Raw genomic sequence first — 24,807 nt, forward strand, 5'->3', positions numbered from 1 at the left:
TCTACAAATAAATGAATTGCCATAATATGATATTCGTAATTGGAAAGGTAAATTAAAACCATTTAAACCTGAAATACAGCTTTGTCTAGAGGAACAAGAATTCATCGTATTCGAGGAATTTGTTTCCAAAAGTTGCAAAATTCTATCTGCTAGCTTGACGAATATCTTACTGGCATTGCTTTGCTTTCTTTGGGGGAAGTACAGTACAATCATCCGAGATGAGTGTTGCGAAATCATTTACATTGTTGCAAGGATATTATAAGTATAAAATGTAGCAATTTTAGTAAGATGTTTATCCAGCCAGCTGATACAATGTAGCAATGTTATTAGTAAGTGTGTTGTGTAGCCAATTGATACAGCAGATTCAACAATACCGTTCAGTGGCTTTGAGATACAAACACAATAAATCCCAACAGTCGTGAGTTCAATACAAATTCATCTATTGTACAATTGGTCAAATTGATGATGATGTAGAAAAACGGTTAATTTTCACAAATTTATGCTGTTTGATGAACAATGAAAAACTAACTAACTAAATAAATAAATAAATAAATAAAAGCCCATAATCTGAATATATCATATGAAATACCTGATATGGTGTTGGTTTGTGTATCAGGTACAGATCCACATAATGTAGTTTCAAATCCTTCAGTGTGTTCAGCAACGCTGGTTTCACGTCTTCTGGGGCCATGTATTTCTGCCACAACTAAAGTAACACAAATCGAGATGAGTTGTTAGTATCATGTATGTCATTTTTTTGGAAACCTGACAATTTTGTAAGGGTATACGTAGCCCTTAGTATTTCTATGTTTCACATGATTCAACAAACGGCCCTCAAAATAACGCCCTCTATGGCCAGATCAGAAAATAAACAACGTCACTATCAAGACGGCGGCACCATAAATTTGTATCTGGGCGAAAATTATCGTTCATCACTGAAATTTTGAACCTTTGATAAAATCAAATGGTTCATAGTATTCTTTTAACTTTAATTGGTCACTTCTAAGGCATCAAGCTATCAAAAGTACAAATACTATGAATGGAAAGTATCACCGGCATGTACACACACAGTTTTTTTTCTCCCCTTATAACCGACTGACTCATATGGCTTATCATTTTCCATGTGTTACATAGAGAAACATAAATATGGTACCCTGGCTAACAGTTGACATATGGATGAGAATGAGTATTTATTTGTCATTTTAATAATGAATTATGAATTATAGATATATTGGGTAAACACAAATACTCACTACATCACATCCATTTCCCATCCACATAAGGGGAGAACCATTTGATTTCGGGGGTGGGGGGGTGGGAAAAGAAATTTGTCGGCAGGTGAAGGAGAAAAAAAAAATTGATGCAGGACTGACAATAGAAAAAAATTGCTGTCACGGTGAAGGGAAATATTTTTTTTGCTGTCATGCCCACTCCCCCCCCCCAAAAAAAAATCAAATGGTTCTCCCCTAAACACTTTAAAAAAACTTCTATGGTTTAGCTATGAGTCGATCTCACCTTGCTGGTGACGAATAGGTCTTCTCGTTTTACCGTTCCATCCTGAATCTTGGCTTTGATACCTTCCCCTACTTCGGATTCTATTTGGTACACATAGGCCGTGTCAATATGGCGGTATCCAATATCTATGGCTGCTTTCACAGCCTCGGCTGTTTTACCCTTTACTGGCTGTAACAATAAAGGAAGATGAGGGAAATGCAATGTCAGCTGAAAACAAAGTGCCGACTGGCACGGCAACAAATGTCGCTCTCTGAGCCTACACACGGTGTCATGGCTACATTTCATCGCCTCGGTCGACAAAATATTACTAAATTGCTAAATTTTATCATCCTCGACGACAAAATATTAACTTGATACAGATCTAGGCAGACTAAATATTTACTAAATTGCTACAATCTATCGTCTGGGTGACCAAATATTACTAAATTGCTACATTTTATCGTCTGGACAGACCATATATTACTAAATTGCTACATTTTATCGTCTGGACAGACCATATATTACTAAATTGCTACATTTTTTCGTCTACGCAGACTAAATATTACTAAATTGCTACATCTGGGCAGACTAAATAATATGACTAAATTGCTACATTCTATCGCCTGGGCCGACAAAACTTTACTTAAATTACAACATGTTATCGTTTGGTAGGCAAAAATCTTGCTAATACGTTTTTTCTTTGAAATACCTGTATCTTACAGATGATTGCCGAACTATTTATATTGTAACATTGTTTGAAGCACACATTATATGATATGAGGAATGCGCAGACTGTTATGGTGTGATCGACCTATGACGGAAGTCATCAGTATCAAGTGAACAGCTGTGTAAGATGGTGTTTTGACCTCAAATGAACCTTGCCACGTAGGTATCAGACTTTTACATCACGTCATCTCTTTTGTGTCATCATAATGCCACATATATCCATACCCCAGGCTGTGTCTATTTTAAAGTGTTTCCATAATGCTCCATCTCTCCCTCCCTGTCTGTCCGTCGTCTGTTTGTCTTAAGTGAGCCATCCCTCCCTCACTCTCCCTCCTTGTCTCCCGCCTTGTCTCCCGCCTTGTCTCCCTCCTTGTCTGTATGTATGTATGTATGTATGTATGTATGTATGTGTGTGTGTGTGTGTGTGTGTGTATGTATGTATGTATGCAGGGCTCGAAATTCGGTTTTTTTCTTGGTAGCCCAGGTGGGCTACCATCTTTAAAAATTGGTAGCCCGAGAGCAATGACTGGTAGCCCATATCCATGCATTCCTAAATTAATGGTGTCTGTGTATATATGTAACTATATGATGTATTGAATTCGATGATTGATTGAATATTAAACTTAAGAGTCACGTTAACACGTTATTTGTGTGTATTTCATGCCATATTTGACATTGGGAACGCAATTTTTTGCATGTATGTGTCTCTGGGGACGTGTCATAAAGAGGGACCCCGTATGAGGCTTACTGTTACAACGTACGGTTATCATTGCAATGAAGAAAAACCATGAAGTCGCAGTTCGTACTTGTAACTATTATCTAAATCTCTTGGTGCAGTGAGACCTGTAAAATTTGAATATGATTCAACGTATGGAAAACGTTTAAACAGTTTCATAAGCCCCATGGCCATTTCCTGATGTGGAGACTACGTCTTGGGTAGTTTAGAAACGATGTGCTGTTATCATTATCTATCCACGTGATTGGTTACTTATTAACAGACGGGTTAGACAGGATTTGTATCAATACATGACGGCCATTACGGCAAAGCCCCTTCCATTCATGGGCGAAGGGATAATCAAACAGAGTCTAAGACCACATCAGCAGACAGTCCATGCTGAAAACTTCACTCATATAAATTCAAATCATCATGTCACCATTTCATTCTCACTAAAACTTCAACTTTCTTTTGAGCTTTGCTACTACTATACTAGATCGAATGCATTACGTGAATTTACCATTCACCACTGCATGCTCTCAGGGGTTGCGTGAGCGTGGTTTACACACGGAATGTTTTAGGCATCGTTCAAGAATAAAAGAATCTGTAGGTGTATACCAAGTTAACAGTTCTCATTAGAATAAAATTTTATCAAACACCACTACAACTGTGTCTCTGTCAAGTTGAAAGTTAAAGCTGTCATTCATGTAATGGAATTTAGTTACTGCAGTGCTGTACCGAGAGTGTACTGTACTCCGACTCCGAGAAGAGCCGAAAGGGCCCGGGCCGAAGAGCATATTTCCAGAGAGTGATTACCATGGGAAATTGAAAGTACAGAAAGATAACATTAAATCGCTATACAGAATATTGTTGCATATAAATGTTTTGTTGTGACATTTTGGAAGTACAAGCTGTGTATACGATGAACGGAAGAATGACGTGTACAGTGTACATGTATTTCGTGTACATTTGATATACATGTAGTGTGGATGCAAATTTGGAAAAGACGCACAGATTTTGACGCTAATTTTGGCGAGAACACGTCCCACAGGACTGCGACCTCGGAGGCCCCCGACCCGGGAAGGTGTCGGAGTCAGGGTGTCACAGTTTCATTCAAAACTTAGTAGCCCAATTGGGCTACCACTCACATAATTTGGTAGCCCAGAGACAAACATTGGTAGTCTGTGGACGCGGGACTACCGCGAATTTCGAGCCCTGCAGTATGTATGTATGTATGTATGTATGTATGTATGTACGTACGTACGTCTGTCTGTCTATCTGTCTGTCTGCCTGTCTGCCTGCCCGTCTGTCTGTCTGCATCCCTGCCAATAGCATTCCTATTATCATCAGATCTGTACACGAATGTCGCAGACAGGCGTGTTGAAGGAAGGTCGTAGCCACTTGAGGATGGCCTATATATTACCCCAGTTTTACAATGTAAACATGTCACATGATATAATTTTTACCAACTCATGATGACGCATGCAATATCACACGTCCACTGTGTGTTAGACGTTACACCTAATGTGCTGTTACTGAACGCTAAATCAGACAGTATTCGAACTTTAATGCAATTAAATACCCATTCCGTTATAAAAATAATATAAGTGTTCTAAAACTTACCTCCCAGCCTGGCCATGTCCCTAGACCAATTAAAGGGATCTTAGCTCCATTTGACAGTGTGGTGGTTGATGCCGACATTGCTGCTCAAGTCAAATCTGGTATATTCTTCCAGTATCGCGTTCTCTCACCAACTGGGCTCAAATCGATCAAACCAGTTTAAAATATCGCGAGTTCGAAATCCTAGACATGCGCAGTATGTGCAGTAGGTTGCTGATTAACCAGTTTGCTTACTCATAGCATGACAATATCTTGCGCAATTGGTAAACGACTTTGATCCCACTACCAGCAAAACATGCGTGCGTTATACATAAACACATTTCAATGTACTTTTCCACAAAAAAGTTGGTACATGTATGTGTATTAGAGTATTTATATGACGTTGGTCAAAAATTATAGGCATACTTAAAAACAAAACTTGAATTTTAGTGTGGTTGAAAAAGGGATTGACTCTTAGTAACGAAACAACCCATTACTACAGTATGCATGTATGTAGGTTTGTACAAGTCATCACAAAAACTAGTCAAGGACAGCAGATCGCCATCTTTGGTATATATACTTCTAAATTTTGTAATTGATATCACGTGTAATTGACCTTCTAAATCTTACTATTTTCATAGTCCAAACATCTGTGTATCAAATTGAATTCTGATGGTAAGGTATTTATTCTCATTTGGGCAATTTTTAGTTAGTTAGTTAGTTAGGTAGGTAGGTGGGACGGTAAGTATGGAGGGTGGGTGTAAGTAGGTAGGTATGGAGTAGCGAAGGTAGGTAGCGAGGTAGGTAGGTAGGCAGGCAGGCAGGCAGGTAGACAGAGAGGGATTTGTGTAGATAGGGAGGAAGGGAGCGAGGGAGAATTTAAGGGAGGCCAGGTTGGTAAGGTAGGTAGGTAGGTAGAAATATTAATATGAATAAATTATGAAATATTCAAATTAATAGCACTTGCTTCTCTAAAACATTCATCTGCGGGTAATTTTTTTCAATCAGTCAAAATTGTGCATGAAAATGAAAAACATTTCGCCTAGAGTTCCTTCGATTTATGTCAGATATGATTTTAATCACTGATACTTTCCTCCGAACTTTTTGAAAATATGAGGACAAAGAAAATTATTGATTTTGTCATCATATAATACAACTGAAAAGAACAAATTTGTGATATCAATACCTGAACTAGAAGCTAACATGGTACCTTTCCACAATGACTGGCATTTTCTTCTGCATATGTGGACTAATAATTTACGCCACTTCCACACCAACGAGTAAAAGAAAGAAGTGCCACAAGAGGGCGCCCCACCACACGTGGAAAAGTCTGTACTAAAATCACACGGCAGTACATGAAGCGTCTACAAAATATGGCTGAAACAACTTACTGGGTCCGTAAATATTACGTGACATGCAACAAAGTCATCAGAATGCTTTCAATAGTTAGGAATGCAAACAACTTGTACCGTAAAACACTAGAAAATGTATGAATTTGTCAAAGACACTGAACCTACCTATTACGGCCCTCGTGTTCCAAAGAGGCCAACTCCGAATAGCACTCCTCGTGGCCAAACGGCACTTTTACCATCACTCAAGATCTGACAATGGAGACAAACACACACCAGTACGACGCGGAGCTATGATCTTGTATTTTGCCATTATTTTTTTGCCATAATAACAACAAGCTTGGACACTGCTGGCACTAACAACACTATCAAAGTGGTAGAATATTCAAATTATCTAACAAAAGTGTACGGTCGGACACGAGATACTTATCTTTGACATAAAGATAATACAGATAACTATTTTTTCAACAGATTTAATCAAAATTTCATTGCATCAAACAGTAGACATTACTAAAAAAAATGTTTACTTGGGCCTATATAAAAAAAATTGTGTGGTTCCGCTTATGCTCAATTTTAGAATAGGTGGGGTAGGTAGATTTAAAAAAAAAATTCATGTCTAGTTCAGGTAGTTATGTTTTCTGTTGTTTTCCATATGGTCTCTGTCATTGTTTTTCCACATCAGATTTACAGCCATTTTATATTGTCTTAAGTTGATATCAGTTTCTGCATTCACTATTTCTCACGAGACTTCACACTTTTTGCGATCTTATTTGTTTTTATCTCAAATACATTTTTAAAAAAGTTTAGGGTCGGCGTGAAAAACTAGGTGAGGTTGGGTAACCGGAACCAAACAATTCTTCTTTAGGTATTTGCATAACAAAGGCATCACTGTCATTTTTTTTTGTTATTCATCACTTGCAATGTTTGTGTCTATCATAGTTTGTTGATAGTGTGTTTTCCGTAGTAATAAAAGTGTGCATAAATTATCTAAAAAAGAGAAGATTTAGGCCAGAAACATCAACTTTTTTAAAATCTTTATTTGGACCGTGAAAATGACTACTTACTATGTATCTATATCATTCATTATACATGTACATGGTATAAGGTAAACCGACATAATACTTTACTTAATTAATATTAATCAATTCTGAAGCAAATTCATTCAACAAGGCACCATTATGTGATAATGATTTCAAATATGGATGAACGTTACACATGAAATATTACGTATGGATAGGCAGTGGGGATTAAAAAGTTGTACATTTTTCGTACGTTTCTCATTTCTATGGAAGCCCCTTCCTTGTGGAGATGACAACAAATCTGGGTAAATACAAACAAAATTCATGATGAAATATTCCTAATATTATAATACATAGGTTATAGTTATATTCGAAACTTAAGGAATTATACATAATGTGAAATGCGCGAACTTGATACAATATGATACAAGACAAGACGAGATCAATGATATTGACGATGTACACCGAGTATTATTCTCTATGCAAATTTGCAAAATAGATACAGTCACTACTAATATACAAGTTACATTGTTACAATCACTGTTACATTTGCTGCATTGTAACAAACAAACAAACAACTTTTTACGTCATATGACTTCAAGCACTTGTTGACACATTGATGCGGGCAGTATTTGTTGCCGGGCAACTGTTGCTAGATGTAACCCTAGTGATCGAAGTATCAAGCAAACCAAAATGGTTCTCATAAAAAATGTTTATCATGTACACACTCCGACACACACTTTATATCCATTTTTTATATAAATGATTTTAGATTATTACACAAATTTTCTTCTTTTTGACTTTTTCATTCGGTGGATTTTGTTCTGCTTGAAATTTTCTGGAAAAAAAAAGAAAAAATAAACATGTGAAATTACAACATACAATAACAAAATATTATTATAAATATGATATTAATATATTTGGTCATAAACTTTTTTTACAGAGATATCATTACACTAACAGAGCATGTTTTTGAGCAAAAACTAACTTGGAGCCCAACTGCTGAGGTTGAAGCCTCACTTTCAACTTTATGCTGAAGGTTGAAGCCTCAAGTTCAACTCAAAATGCTAAGAGGTCAAAGCCTCACTTTCAATTCACAATGCAAAAGGTTGAAGCCTCACTCTCAACTTACATTGCTAAAAGTGGAAACCTTACTTTCAACTCAAAATAATGAAGCCTCATTTTCAACTCAAAGTGCTAAAGGTCAAAGCCTCACTATCAAAATATCAAAACAAATAATCAACTTTTCTGTAAAACATCAAATCATACACTGCAAGTACTTACCTAACTACTCTAACAAGCTGATGAAAACTATTTTCGACATTCATTCTATTTTTAGCACTAGCTTCAATGTATTCTAGCCTTAACTGTTGGGCTAGTTCTGAAGCTTCTTCAGTTGTTACCTGCAGAAACCAAAAACATGAAAATTTTGAAAGGGAGGTAAGTTGGTAAAATCTACCCAGAGTTCCCTAGGTTTTACCAGGGTTCCATACCAGAGTGTGTTTGCTAAGGGAGCTAAGTAGGTAAAATCTACCCGAGTTCCCTTGGTGTTTTACCAGGGTGCCATACCAGAGTGTTTGTTAAGGGTGGTAAGTAAGTAAAATCTACCCAAGTTCCCCTGTCATTTTATAAGGGTTCCCCCCTACCAGTGTTTTTGTTGAGGGTGGTAAGTCGGTAAAATCTACCTGAGTTCCCCTGTCATTTTATAAGGGTCCCCTACCAGTATTTTTGTCAAGGGTGGCAAGTAGGTAAAATCTAACCAAGCTCAATTGTCACTTTATCGGCAAGTCCACACGAGTTTGTATTACATGTGCAATATAAGAGAAACCATTGTTGTGTCACCTGCCAGTCATTTCCCCCTTTCTGTAACCAGGGTCCCGAACCTAAGCAAAAACACATCTTAATGGATATCAACACCTCTGATTGGTTAAAATCTGTTATTTTCAAATATAATCAAACTCTCCACCAATCACTGAGGGTTTTAGTGGGCATCGATCAATACTTACCTTCCTTTGGTTCTCTAAATCAGCTTTATTGCCCACGAGAATCATGGGAAATTCATCCATATCTTTAACTCTTAATATTTGCCTATGGAACTTATAAATCTCTTCAAAACTGGCAAAAAAAATAAAAAATAAAATACTGTCAGTTATTTATCAAATTATACATGAATATTTAACATGAAAATCTTCGCATAATTAAATCTTTCAATGGTTTCTGTTCTATTGAATTCACTGTCAACAACCTGCAAAGAGTTTACTCAAGAAGTGTAGATGTAGAACTCACAAAATGCATTCCATTTTTTGTTTAGCATATATAACTTGGGTTGTATGCAGTTTTATAACACTGTACAATCTCAAGTTGGCAAATGTCTTGTACAAATGTGAATCATTACCTATGTAGCAGTGCATGATTACTTACAAGGGTGTGAATGTATACTATTGATATTTGCTACAATTGGTAATTATTTTGTTGTTTTTCAATCCATATTCATGTTGTCGTATGGAAACCCTACAGTGTACTTGCAGGGCTTACACCATTCTTAATTCAGGTTCATAGTCCACTGGTATTTTAGAATTAACGTTGTAACTTACCTTCCTAACTTACCTTTGTATATGATTCAAGAGCAAGATAATGATGTTTCTGGTTATAACTTACCTTCCTTTATCTGTGACAGAGTAGACTAATAGAAAACCTTCTCCTGTTCTCATATATTGTTCCCTCATTGCACTGAACTCCTCTTGTCCTGCTGTGTCTAAAACTACAAACAAAGATAAACAAAAAGTTTAGAATCATAGACAAAGGCTGTATTAGTAAGTATGCATAGGCTGATACAATCGTACCCTACGACTGGCCTTAGTTTACTTCTTATACAGTATAGTTACTATTTACACCTCCACTCAGTCTAGTTCCTATACAGTACAGTTACTATTTACACCTCCACTCAGTCTAGTTCCTATACAGTATAGTTATGATTTACACCTCCACTCAGTCTAGTTCCTATACAGTATAGTTATGATTTACACCTCCACTCATAGTCTAGTTCCTATACAGTATTGTTACCATTTACACCTCCACTCACATAGTCTAGTTCCTATACAGTATCATTACGATTTATACCTCCACTCAGTCTAGTTCCTATACAGTATCATTATGATTTACACCGCCACTCAGTCTAGTTCCTATACAGTATCATTACAATTTAGACCTCCACTCACAGTCGAGTTCCTATAAAGTATCATTACCATTTATACCTCCACTCACACTCACAGTCTAGTTCCTACACAGTATTGTTACCATTTACACCTCCACTCAGTCTAGTTCATATACTGTATCGTTACCATTTACACCTCCACTCACTAGTCTAGTTCCTATACAGCATCGTTACCATTCACACCTCCACCCACAGTCTAGTTCCTATACAGCATCGTTACCATTTACACCTCCACTCACAGTCTAGTTCCTATACAGAATCGTTACCATTTACACCTCCATTCACAGTCTAGTTCCTATACAGTATCATTACGATTTACACCTCCACTCATAGTCTAGTCCCTATACAGTATCATTACCATATTATCTGTTAACTCTTTCCCCAGCAGGAGATTTAGCTAGATTTTCAATACAATTGTCCATTTGACTATACGTGGAGAAAGAGATTGTAGAAAACGCACCCACACATATGATATAGTTTCTAGACTGAATCAGAGGCGAAAATAGTAAAATGATGTAATAAAATTTTTACTTACTATCTAGCCTGGCTACTTCATTGTCAATGACACATTGTTTAGTGTAGGAATCTTCAATCGTTGGGTCATAATCCTGAACGAAATACGACTGCAAAAAAATAAGACAAAATATGGTAAATAAATTTACAAAGGTTTCATGTCATGGTAACAGAATCTTACAATAAAGTGAAATAAAACAATACATCATTGCCACGGTGACAGAAATCTCTCAATACACTGAAATAAAGCAATTCATCTTGTGAACATTGGCATTGGCAGCAACTGGGATCTTTTTTGTCATAAAATAACTAAAGATAAATTCACTAAAAAATTGGTCAATTACTTATTAGAAGACATTGTATCTGTTAATTAGTGGTCAAATATTATCTGTAGGTGGTATAGAATGTTTAGTTTTGAATCTGTCACCATGTTAAAACTGTATACTGAGTATCATTTTTCGATCAGACAGCCATAATACTGAAAATTGTTAAAATACCAATAATTAGACATTATACATGTTAATCGATTAGTTATTCGCCATAAACTTTGCTGAAACATGTAACACTTGTTGTGTTGCAATGGATATCAAGAAAACTTCTTTAATACAGGCAGTTTTAATGGTTCAATAAGTTTTATTTAAGTAACCTTAGACTATAGAAGTCCTTGATATTTTTGTTTCATATCTGGTTTGATTAAAACATTATAACATAGTTTCATATGACGGATACTATACATACATGTAGATATCAGTTTTATTTGAATGCAATAACTGTTTTTTATAAGTTTCTGATAGCTTCATCATGAAGAAAATATAGGTATGCGTAAACCATTTGATCTGTATCGCTACACAAAGAGTAAAGTTTGTATATCAGAAATTACTAGTATTGGTACGTTTCCATACTAGTGGAATTTGCACGGCAGTCCAATACTTGAAAAATATATGTAAATGAGAGTAAATTCAGTACTATACTGTAAGATATGTTGCGTCACTGTGCCCTCACTGGCCTGCTGTATTGTAATATACAATGTAAGGGGTTGACAATGTGCGAGGGTGCCCCTGCTATGTCGTACCTTACAGACTAATCCAGTCCTAGCATCCAAAATTGTGTGATCATGCAGTATGATTTTTATGGAATTTTCCGTTGCAGATAAATATAATGTAATAATAACAAAACCCCATGCCATGTAAGTTCCAGTGTGGGTACTCAGGAGTATTTGCCATCAGGCAATTTTGCTTGCTACACTCATGAACACCGCGAGCAGATGATCGACTTACATAAGTGATTTAATTTACTAATGTTTTGGGGTATATTTGTTTATTTTTTAGGGAGGAGTGGTTGGGTAGGGTTTTTCATATGCTTTGCTATTTCAAGGCACACAGTTCAAAGTGACACTCAGATCACCACTATATATGTACATCTGTGTGTATGCGCTATTATTTACACAATGGTGGGTGGGGTGGGGGGAGGGAATAAGGGGAGAGAGAATGCATATGATTTGCCATTTCATTCATCAAACATATACATGTGATTCAAAGTGACATTTAGACAAACCACTGTATGCATGGTACTTTACATTATTTCTAGAATTGTTGGGGTTAAGAGGGAGACAATGCATATGTTTTGCTGTGTCATGGCACATCTACATTTGTCATTCAAAATGACACTCAGACAACCATGTGTATTTTACATCATTTCTAGAAATGTTGGGATTAAGAGGGAGACACTGAATATATTTTGCTGTGTCATGTCACATTTATTTCAAATTGACACTCAGATGACCACTACATGTGTATGGTATTGTACATCATTTCTCGAAATGTTGGGGTTAAGAGGGAGACACTGCATATAATTTGCTGTGTTACAACACATGACTTTTGTACACTCAAGTGTGGCACTCAGACGACTACAACTATGTCATTTACAATGACCGAGTCTGGAGATCTACTTATTACATTACAGAACAGTGGATGACTCATCAAACACATACTTCTCATCTTGATTCATACCTCACATGGTAGCCGTGCCGTATAGAATTACACAGCTATGGTTTATGAATCATAACATGCCACTCAATCAGTAAAAGAATATGAAAATTAATATCATATGTATCATTACAAGTCTTTATGACATATATTATATTTTCTATCATATTTATCATGTATGTCTCATCATACATCATATATGCATATATGCTTACAATTGAAAATCTAAATAATATCATATTTTTTGTATTTATCCAAATATGTACATCCCATTTAGGGGTGAGATTAATAGTTTGATGTACATGTAGAATAAAACAGTTTGAGGGGAGGGTGGGTTGGGGGTGAGGGTGGGTTGGGGGTGGGGGTTAAACATAATTTCTGAAGTTTGGGGATGGGGGTTTCAAACCTTTTAGTTATCATACAATTTTACTTTTAAGGGAATCTGTTTTGTAACCCCAAATACAAATATTTCTAAAAAATGTTTGCATCAATTTTACCTACATTAATTTATCAAAACATAATTGTTATCTATAACGTACAAATGTGTTTACAATTGGAAATTAGCATACTATTATTAAAATGATATAAGTCTTGTCCATATCTGATCTGGATCCAATCTGAATTAAACTGATCCAGATCACTTTAATCCGCACCAAATCCACTTTCTGTCTATACTAAAAAATTGAAAGATGGATTCGATTTGAATTATGTTAGCGTACCTGTCCACACGTGTACCAGCTTCGATTCACTTGAGTACGCGCCTGTCAATACCAGGCCTAACTGATTATGATCTGATTCAAATTACTTTGGTCCAGATTGAAGCCACCACCCTGAATGGGCTTCGATCCGGATTTAGCTAATTCAAATTTGATACGAATTAACCATAACTATGTACAGGTAAATTTAAATGGATGCAGATCAGATTTTGTAGTATGGACAGGCTTATAGTATATCATATTGATTCCAACCAGTATGAACTGTGTATTATACATGTGTGTTTATGGTTAGCAATCAATAGTGACTTGATTGATGTTAAAATGATATCGTTGGATATATACTAGTATATAAATTGAAATATTTCATACTACAAGAGATGTGATAAAACTATGATTGATTGAACAAAATGGTTTATGTATACACTATAATGATAATAAATAATCTACATATAGACTATAGTGTCATCGTTTATCAAATATATTGTAAATATAATCATAAAACCTGAAACAAAAGGTTGTCTGGCTCAAAAATCTTACTAACATTGCTACATTTTATCATCTGACTCAAAAATCTTACTAACATTGCTACATTTTATCATCTGACTCAAAAATCTTACTAACATTGCTACATTTTATCATCTGACTCAAAAATCTTACTAACATTGCTACATTTTATCATCTGGCTCAAAAATCTTACTAACATTGCCACATTTTATCATCTGGCTCAAAAATCTTACTAAAATTGCTACATTTTATCATCTGGCTCAAAAATCTTACTAACATTGCTACATTTTATCATCTGGCTCAAAAACTTACTAAAATTGCTACATTTTGTCATCTTGCCTGACAAAAATCTATACATGAGTGGAGGTGTCATTCGGAATGATACCGTAAAGGGACTAGACTAGTGCAAATCAGCTCTTTTATATTTTGGGGGTCCACAGCACTGCAGTGGTCAATATTTAAGTTGCTATCAATTTTCAGTTCATTTTATTTGTGGTTTGCCCATCAGATTTGTCTCTGTGTACTGTACATATTTTTCTTTAGGCATCTCAAAAAATTCTGAACGGAAATTTCCTAACTACAGCTAGCTTTATTTCTTTCAAATACTAGCCTACCTGTAGGAATGGCTGCTCTTGTAGCCCAGAGGTCAATTTTTTTCCTTTTTTATTTTCTTACATATATCATATTTTTATTGATTTACTTATTGCTTGCAATGTTTGCTTCATAAAGGTCATTTTCCCATTGTTATTTTATTAATCATTCATTTGTGGGGGGGGGGGGGGATGGGGGGGGGGAATGGGGGTGTCAGATTTTAATTGTGTTGATTGTAGAGCAGACATGTAGACAAGTGCTGGTAGCCTGTAACAGTACAAGAACTACCACCCACTTTGTCCTTTTCATATTTACCAGCTTGTTTCATTAATTTTCAACTGAACTGTACAATGTCTACGCTTATTTTATGCGGTACTGCAAAAACTAGCCACATCCTAGCTACTCCCTCATTTGACTATACATATATGTACAATACTTTGCAGTATGTTTTCTAGCCCTTTGGTCTAACATGGGTTGGGTTTTTCAAGCTGGAGAGTCTAAAATACAAATAGGGGTACTCTGTAACTATTTAAGTTGATTTGCTTGGTCTGAAATCCAAAGCAAATCAAATCATAACTAACTGCTCCTAAAGTGTTGTTTTGCATTCCTCCCCCTCCCCAACCCTCCGGGAGAAAAATACAAGAGAGAAAACTACATTTTGGTCTAAAATGTAGAATCTTTTCAAGCCTGTATTGTATGATGGGGTATTGATTTTTGTTCAAAATGGGTCTCAAATGGGGTCTGGGATGGCAGTATTGGCCACACACCCCCTACTAGAGCTGACTATTGGTACTCACACCATAGTAGTATGCATAAATTCCCATCATACTCCTCTAGTATTGTTTGTTTTGTTTGTGTGACATTTCACACATTCCAAAACATGTTGACAATTTTCCTGTGAAGTACAAAGTCTCTGTTGACGCTCACTAGGTGTGGCAAATTTTTATGATGCAATATCAATTTGTAAAGCAAACAACATTACATGACAGTAACATTTGCATACATGAACAACACTGATACTGTGAGCTAGCCAAGTTGTACACATTCCGACAGAAAAGATGGAATTTATACCTGGGCTATTTTACAATACCTCATAATATCGAAATATCAAAACATGCAGAATTGCTATTATTTGTCTCAGTTTTGGCTTAAGTTATGTTGCACATGTATCATTATATTATTCTGTGTTATTCAGCCAGAAAATACTTGTGACATAAGTGTTTTGTCACTACTTGTTTCGACTTACAGAGACAAGCCCCCTTTATGTCATTTGTATTTTTAGCAGCTGAACAAAGAAACATATAGGGGAACAATACCTTAATAGCCAAACATATGTTAAAATTGGCAGTACAAGAATCAAAACAAGTGATAAATTGATACGGGTAATACATTAAATGGATCAAACAGACATACAGAAAATGATTTTGTCAGCCATGGAAAATACTGATATTTTCAAAATTAACATCAGCACAGAAAACTTCAACGGTATGAATATAATTTAATTTGTGAGCGAGTATTTTTGTTCAATACTCTTAGAACGCTAGTGATGAGTGATTGGGGTTGGCCTGGGGTTGGGTTGGTAGAGGATTGAATTTTGATAACATACATTGTTTTGACTTAAGTTTTAGAACCTTAGTAACAACGAGGGTAAAACCTGGTGTAGTCTAGTTCATATGCAGTATCGTTACGATCTATACCGTCACTCACATGGTTAGACTGTAGTTGGCATCCGGACTAAACCTGGTGTAATGCAATATTTCCTAATTATATTCAACACTTTACTTAGATTTTACAACAATGCTAACAGAAAGGTGGGAATCAAGTGTAAATTATATACAGTCACAGTGTTTTGCTACTTAAAGAACTCTTAAAGAGTGGGTGAAATCTGGTAAAATTTAGTTTCCAATAGTACATTCAAAGAGTTTGCTTTCTAACATTTTAGAACCCTGGTATTAAACAGAGACGAGAAAATATGATGAAATTTAGTTTCCAATACACTGAGTGTTTTTGCAAATGTTAATAGACACCTTATAATAGAGAAGGGAGAATTCATCAACCTGCTTTATCAGTGAAAGTGTGCCATACTGTACAAGTTTTATATTTGTGTTCAATAGATCGATCACTCACCAACTCACTCACTCACTCACTCACTCACACACTCAATCAATCAATCAATCACTCTCAATCAATCGATCAATCAATCAATCAATCAAATTTCTATAGCTCCAAGCTCCAATCTCTAGAGCAATGTTATCGTACCGCTGAATGACTAAAGCACACTATAGACTTTGGTGAACAAATAAGTCTTTAGTTTTGTTTTGAAACAATCCAGGCTGGAGGCTTGGCGAATGTCAATTGGCAGAGAGCTTATCACTATGATATCAGTTGACAAGGGCAACACTTTCGACTGACAGCTTTGTCTCAAGTCAACGATTATTTCAAGTATTTCCTGTATAATGTGACAAGGTGTTGCTTTCGTTTTATTTGTTTACATTTTTGTAATGTCAGTCTGTCTGAATTTTGTTATTTTCTACTCCTGTCACGACAACAAAGATACACATATTATTTGACAAATTTTGACACTTCATGAAATAGGCTGCAATGTTATAGGGGTACATTCCGAGTTTATGCCTCTTAAAGTGGCAAAAGCCATGTTATAAACATTTTATTCTCATGAACTATTTACATAAAACCCTATAGTATAATGTTTATGTTGATGCATGCTGTCTATACCATTTCAATAGGGAACTTGCAATCCAGCCTGAGCATGCCCAGATGCAAAGAACTATGGGATTATCTGTGGTTATCGTAATACCTAATCTGGAGCTACCAATCAAAAAAACCTCCCACAATTGTCAGGGTGACTATAAATTGATTATTTGTGGTTACAAACAACGTAACACTATTGTTTACAATACCAATTCATTAGTATTTGACAACATTTACTAAATGAATATTCATAAAGTTTGGACGGGCTGTCAAAAATCAAACGTTTTTTATTAAAAAGGTTTTTATATTTAATGTTTTTCTTTTTGTTTTTTATCTATTTTTCCATTGGCATTAGAAAGTTATGTTACTTTAACCACTGTAAAATAAACAACACTGCTATTTTCATTTATTTTTACTGTGGAAAATTCTATTTTTTTTTTTTGCCGGCACCAATATTATGCTATTTATACTTCATTGTTGTCTCATTTGAAATATTAATACCAGTACTGTTTTTATTTTAATCTCTTGTTAACAATAGGATTATACAGGGTTGTGTTTATTTTTAACTTTCACAGACAATAATATCAATAAGCATGCGATTCGTTTTAAAATATTGTTAAATATAATCACTTTGGAACAGTAAATTAGAAGCGAATGTGACATTTCGATCTACATTCCGATCAATTTATTGATCTCTTTGATACCATAATTAAAGTTTGTGTTATTCTGCAAGATACAGACATTAATGCCACGCTATCACCAAGCACTTTCATGACTAGAGACGAGTTTTAAATAATATGGGGACCCAATTTATATGAATATTTTCATAATTACAATAATATTACTTTATTAGGAAGTAACATTTCTTTAATTCCAGTCTAAAATGAAGTTGATATATGCCAAAAACTTACATAAAACAAGAATTTTGTCCGAACAATTTTGGCGGGAATGTTTTCAGTATGGAAGGGGTTTTAAGAAGCCAGATAGGGCTGAACAACACGACATATCGTACAGTCTAAGTGTATGCCTATTTTTATATTTTACAGACAATTATATCATTTCGAACATAAAATTAGTTTGTTTTTGTCAATAAAATCTTTCTAAATATAGTTACTTCGGAACTGTAAATATGAAATTAACGTCACATTTCGGACCATCCGTTATTCTCCTTAATCACACAATTAAGGCTGTGTCTATTTTTATCCTTCGGGGACAATTCTATCATTTCAAAAATGGAATTACTTTTAAAATATTGCCGAATATAATCACTTTGGAATGGTGTAAAATTGAAATCACATATCGGTCCACCTGTTAATCTCTTTGACCACACAATTAAAGTTGTGCCTATTTTTATCTTCTGTGGACAATTATATCGTTTAAAAAATGTAATTAGTTTTTTAATTGTCAATAAAATATTGCTTTCTAGTCACCTTTGGATGGTAAATTAGAAACGAATATGATATTTTTATTCATCTAATACTCATTGATCACACAATTAAAGTTTGTGTCTATTTTTACCTTTTAAGTTTTATTAACAATTATTTCATTTCAAACAAGAATTAGTTTTGTTTTGTTTTGTTTTTGTCAATAAAATATTGCTAAATATAGTTACTTTTGAATTGTAAATTTGAAATCACATTTCGATCCATCTACTGCAGACCTTGATCTCGCAATGATTTAGCTATTTAAACGTTAGTCATTATTCTTCCAGCTTTCAACACATTAAAGCTGAATACTTACACTAATATATGATCAGGATCCGAAATAGATGGATTGTCATGTCACATTCGTTTCTAACGCAGTGTTTTTGATAAAAACTGGGATTTCTTGTGAGTCACCACATAGTAAAAGATAGAGGAACACCAAATTTTGGTGGGTCACTAGAAATTGTGTGTGTCAGTGACGTGTCAAATTGGCTTAGAGGGTACACTGGTCATCACATAGTAAGAGATACATGTAGAGGAACACCAAATTTTGATGCATCACTAGAAATTGTGCATCAGTGGCATGTCAAATTTGCTTAGAGGGCTCACTGGTCACCACATAGTAAAAGATAGAGGAACACCAAATTTTGGTGCATCACTAGATATTGTGTGTGTCAGTAGCATGTCAAATTGGCTTAGAGGGCACACTGGTCACCACATAGTAAGAGATAGGGTAACACCAAATTTTGGTGCATCACTAGATATTGTGTGCATCAGTAGCGTGTCAATTAGCTTAGAGGGCACTTTGTCACCACATAGTAAAAGATAGGAGAAAACCAAATTTTGGTGCGTCACTAGAAATTGTTTTTAGGAAGTAACATTTCTTTAATTCCAGTCTAAAATGAAGTTGATATATGCCAAAAACTTACATAAAACAAGAATTTTGTCCAAACAATGTTGGCGGGAATGTTTTCAGTATGGAAGGGGTTAAGAAGCCAGACAGGGCTGAACAACACGACATATCGTACAGTCTAAGTGTATGCCTATTTTTATTTTTTTACAGACAATTATATCATTTCGAATATGGAATTAGTTTGTTTTTGTCAATAAAATATTTCTAAATATAGTTACTTTGGAAATGTAAATATGAAATGAACGTCACATTTCGGACCATCTATTATTCTCCTTAATCACACAATTAAGGCTGTGTCTATTTTTATCTTTCGGGGACAATTCTATCATTTCAAAAATGGAATTACTTTTAAAATATTGCCGAATATAATCACTTTGGAATGGTGTAAAATTGAAATCACATATCGGTCCACCTGTTAATCTCTTTGACCACACAATTAAAGTTGTGCCTATTTTTATCTTCTGTGGACAATTATATCGTTTAAAAAATGTAATTAGTTTTTTAATTGTCAATAAAATATTGCTTTATAGTCACCTTTGGATGGTAAATTAGAAACGAATATATTTTGATTCATCAAATACTCATTGATCACACAATTAAAGTTTGTGTCTATTTTTACCTTTTAAGTTTTATTAACAATTATTTCATTTCAAACAAGAATTAGTTTTGTTTTGTTTTGTTCTTGTCAATAAAATATTGCTAAATATAGTTACTTTGGAATTGTAAATTTTAAATGACTGTGATCTGAAGTAGATGGATTGTCATGTCACATTCGTTTCTAACTCTGTGTTTTTGATAAACATTGTCATTTCTTGTGAGTCACCACATAGTAAGAGATAGGGGAACACCAAATTTTGGTGTGTCACTAGAAATTGTGTGCATCAGTGGTACAAATTGGCTTAGAGAGCACACTGGTCACCACATAGTAAGAGATAGGGGAACACCAAATTTTGGTGTGTCACTAGAAATTGTGTGCATCAGTGGTACAAATTGGCTTAGAGAGCACACTGGTTACCACATAGTAAGAGATAGGGGAACACCAAATTTTGGTGTGTCACTAGAAATTGTGTGCATCAGTGGTACAAATTGGCTTAGAGAGCACACTGGTCACCACACAGTATGAGAGAGGGGAACACCAAATTTTGGTGCATCACTAGAAATTGTGTGCTTCAGTGGCATATCAAATTTGCTTAGAGGGCACACTGGTCACCACATAGTAAGAGACAGGGGCACACTAAATTTTGGTGTGTCACTAGAAATTGTGTGCATCAGTGTCACGTCAACTTGGTTTAGAGGGCACACTGGTTGGGGAACCCTGATAACAGAAAGTGGTAAACGTTTGCATAGTTTCCCATACAAGCTACCATCATTCTGTTTGGGAACCAAAGTAAAATCACTGGGCACCCAGTAGACTTTACCTGCTTACCACCTTTAACAAAAACACTGCAACTTAATCCAAAGTAACAACATTTTAGTCTCCTATTCATTCATGGAACCATGAAAAATATTAATTTTCATTGGAAATTAATAATAATATAATTTGCATCTATTTTTATCTTTTTGAAAGCAATATGTCATCAACTCAAATATCTAATTTCTAATTTCACATTGATGGCCATTATATTTTCTATTTATAGATCTAGTGACACGTATCATTTTAACAATAACAATTACAACCGTAAAAATTCATTTTCACCTTATCAGAAATATTTGTTTTTGTTTGAAGGGGAACATTACTCCAGGAAATAAAGCTATTTTTCATAAACTTTTGGTTCTGGAGAGTCATCTCATGATTCACATCACTTAAATTCCACAGGATTACGCAAAAACACACCAAATCTAAACAATGTTTCACCTCTATTCTTCTAATGGGACTTAGCAGATATATGTTAGTTGATAATGAATTTTCATGACTCCTAAGTGCTTATTACCTTCAGAGTCACTCGAAACTCTAATTCACCTTCATTGTTCCCCGAGACTTAGCATAATACATATATGTATTAGTTGAACAATGAGTATTCATGACTCCTAAGTGCTTATTACCTTCAGAGTCACTCGAAACTCTAATTCACCTTCATTGTTCCCTGAGACTTAGCATAATACATATATGTATTAGTTGAACAATGAATATTCATGACTCCTAAGTGCTTATTACCTTCAGAGTCACTCTAAACTCTAATTCACCTTCATTGTTCCCCGAGACTTAGCAGTAATACATATATGTATTAGTTGAACAATGAATATTCATGACTCCTAAGTGCTTATTACCTTCAGAGTTACAATAGGATATGATTACTGCTGAGCTAAATATCTTTATTTCCTGGAGTAGCAGAAGGAGACATGGGCCAGCAAGAGACACGATTTTATTCAAGTTTATAAAACTCTTCTTAATCGATATTTATACTGATTTTTGCCCTGAAAAGAGTAGAGGATATCTATAAACCATTAACATGTTTACAAATGTTATTTTTTTCCTACAATCCTGATATCAATGGCACTTTTGGGGTTTTCAGGTTTTGATATAACTAACTGTGTAACTAAGCCAATTTGATATGCCACTGATGCACACAATTACTAGCGATGTACCAAAATTAGTGTTCCCCTATCTCTTACTATGTGGTGACTCACAAGAAATCCCAGTTTATCTGATTTTGACTCACAATAACAAAATTCGTCTATCATTAGAGGGTGCACTGGTTATGTTTCAGATCTCACAGTTACTACTGATGATCAGATATCAACAGCATGTGTTAATTATTTATACGAAACAAAAACATATGTAGACAAAAATGTTCAGATGTGGTACATGTCCCTTTAAAGGCCACTGTTGCTTAAGAATTAAACTATGGGTGGGAAAACAGTTGATTGGCATAGCAATACCATATGTTGGTACTCGAACAGCGTATTTGTTAAGGGTGTACATATGTAAAATCTACCTGAGTTCTCTCGTCATTTTACCAGGGTTCCCTACCAGTGTTTTTGTTAAGGGCTGTAAGCAGGTAAAATCTACCTGAGTTTCACTGTCATTTTACCGAGGTTCCTTACCAGTATTTTTTTGTTACGGGTGGTAAGTAGGTAAAACTAAAATCTACCTGAGTTGTTGGTATATTATGGTATGTTGTACAGGGAAACTATGCTAGTTTTACCAGATTTCTTCTTCCTGTTACCAGGGTAGACCTGTCATTGAATCCAGGGTCACCACATTAATGTTATCTTATCAGTTGAGATGTAAAGGTTGCACAGGATAAGTCTACGATAAGTTCTAGTTCTGGGCCAATTTTTTTTTTTTTTTTTTTTTTTTTTTTTTAAAGCTATGTCAGACATTTTTTTTCACATCTAAATTTCAACCCTGTTCCAAACTGCCAATTGTCACCTGTTAACATTCAAGTCTACCATACCTGTAAATTGGCAACCATAATCACTTTCTGGAATTCATAACATGACATATGCATGTTAAAAGCCATTTAATATGTCATTTTATGACAGTATAGTTACACTGTTTGTCACTTTGTGACAATGTTTTTGAGAGATAGTATTTATGCGCGACGTCACAAGCAGATGTCAAAACCAAAACTTGACGAACACACCTGACCATAACATCCGGCCAGCTCATCAATTTCTGTTTTGACAACCCGATAACAATATTGTAACCAATATTGTTTCAACTTAATCTAATCAAGCAATCAAAATAAAAGTCTGCGTCTGTTACTAAAATTAACCAACGGCGACATAATTTTCAAACTTGCATAATTCTATTTCCTGCTTTGGGACTGGATAAGTGAGAGACGCAGTACAGACTACAGGGCTTCGTTCCGAAGGTTATTGACAATGCGGAAGTGACTTCGACATTCACATTTACGTATCGTCACCGTCTTCCTGAGCAGACGGCACACCTTTCATATCATATCTAACTGATAATAATGATTTTCTACTCATAATACCTGTGCGATCTCGGCATTTGAGTATATTGAAAGTATCTTATACGCATGCGACTAACTTACTTGAATAAATTGTATGGTCAGGGCACTTTTCCCAACTCCTCCACCGCCAACTACTACTAACTTGTGTAGTTTACTATACGAACTATTTGGTGATGACGACATCTTGGAAGCACTAGATAAAGATATTCGGTAGAGAGAGCCGTAGAAAACTATCAAAACGCCATGGAAACGGACGAAGCAGTTCGACAATTCACAAAGTTAACGCACGGGTAGCGGATGGTTTGTTTTTTAACCGGAAATGAGTCAAGATGGCGGTAATGCAATTATGCAAATTTATTCAAAACGAACAGTCCCACAGGAGAATACTAAAGATCCAGAGATGAATCATACCTGTGGTTGTTGTGTCTGTCGACGCTGTCAAGTTCCCCCGGAAAACATTGAACAGCCAAGATATGCAACGACTACCTTCCGGCATATGCAACGTGTGTATAAATTGAAAGTTCAAGTCTACCACAGAGGGCGTAATTGTTTTTGACCTTTGAGATACTTCATCCCGACCTTACGTATCTCGGTGTGACCCAGAATTAAAAGACGTCGCCCCTGTTTAGCTATGTTGATCACGGACTGTGAGGTCATCGACTGCACGTATCGAAGCTTGAAATTATCATTCATCGCATGAAGGCGTTTATCGTTCGTGAACAATGCGAGAATGAGATGAGATTTCCCGATGGGTCGTCCGCGAAAATTCAACACATGTACACATACAATGATTTTGTAATCTGGAATGTTGTTCTTTTAAAACAATATCCACAATATTATTGCCTGGAAAGCATGCTGTAGTAAATACATAGATAAATTGTCACATTAAAATACTCAGTATGTAGCTACTGAAGAGATCAGTATTGATTTACACGTATCAGAAGGGAATTGGTATATAATGATATCATATCATATTAGTACATCATGTATATCATTGTCATTGGACGGGCGGGGGTGCTTCTGTTATCTCGTGGAAATTCAACCAATCAACTGACGGTAGACTCAACGGTCCGTGACGCGTGAAGAGCCAATTAAATTAACATTTTGCATTCAGCACTTTAGACATCGTCTGTTGAATCACACATTAGGCTAGTACCCTATGAATTTCCGGGGGGGGGGGGGGGTTAATAAGGAGCTGGTTCTTCTTGAACCCTCCTACCTAGTCTAGATGTTTTCGCATTAGCATTATTGTTGATAGTTTCCAAAATTTAATTTTAGATTTGTAGTTCAGACACATATACGTTTAAGCTCAATAGGAGGGGGGGGGGGTGAAAAATAGATATCTCACCATAGTCAACAACGAATTCGAAACAGATAGAACTCAAAGGCTTTCTGAGTTACATCGCCCTCTAGTGG

The 24,807-nt window shown here is 35.4% G+C and overlaps 2 protein-coding genes across 2 annotated transcripts in view; both read right to left on the reverse strand.

Annotated features, from left to right (window-relative positions):
- Positions 1–4,754, reverse strand: part of LOC144452608 (aldo-keto reductase family 1 member B7-like) — a 9,609-nt gene extending 4,855 nt beyond the window's left edge. The window contains exons 1-4 of the mRNA XM_078143726.1: positions 4,559–4,754; positions 1,516–1,683; positions 590–706; position 1 (exon numbers count right to left, since the gene is read on the reverse strand). The exon at position 1 is cut by the window's left edge and continues 83 nt beyond it. Of these exons, the coding sequence (XP_077999852.1) occupies position 1; positions 590–706; positions 1,516–1,683; positions 4,559–4,636 (364 nt within the window). The 5' untranslated portion in view covers positions 4,637–4,754. The remainder of the gene's footprint in view (positions 2–589; positions 707–1,515; positions 1,684–4,558) is intronic.
- Positions 4,755–6,900: 2,146 nt separating this feature from the next.
- On the reverse strand, positions 6,901–23,705 carry LOC144452579 (ras-related protein R-Ras2-like). The gene is made up of 6 exons (XM_078143695.1): positions 23,473–23,705; positions 10,652–10,739; positions 9,561–9,663; positions 8,909–9,017; positions 8,187–8,305; positions 6,901–7,740 (listed from the first exon to the last, which is right to left on the reverse strand). The coding sequence occupies exons 1-6, from the start codon at positions 23,572–23,574 to the stop codon at positions 7,671–7,673; spliced, it is 591 nt and encodes a 196-aa protein (XP_077999821.1). The 5' UTR covers positions 23,575–23,705; the 3' UTR covers positions 6,901–7,670.
- Positions 23,706–24,807: the final 1,102 nt, after the last annotated feature.

The sequence above is a fragment of the Glandiceps talaboti genome, chromosome 23 (assembly GCF_964340395.1).
Source record: "Glandiceps talaboti chromosome 23, keGlaTala1.1, whole genome shotgun sequence".
NCBI lineage: Eukaryota > Metazoa > Hemichordata > Enteropneusta > Spengelidae > Glandiceps > Glandiceps talaboti.

Coding starts and splice junctions, on each gene's coding strand:
- LOC144452579 (XM_078143695.1), bottom strand. CDS start 23,574: ATGTCGTCATCACCAAATAGTTCGTATAGTAAACTACACAAGTTAGTA. Junction 10,740..23,472: donor TGACCATACAATTTATTCAA/GTAAGTTAGTCG, acceptor ATTTTTTTGCAG/TCGTATTTCGTTCAGGATTA. Junction 7,741..8,186: donor CAGCTTGTTAGAGTAGTTAG/GTAAGTACTTGC, acceptor TTTTTTTTCCAG/AAAATTTCAAGCAGAACAAA.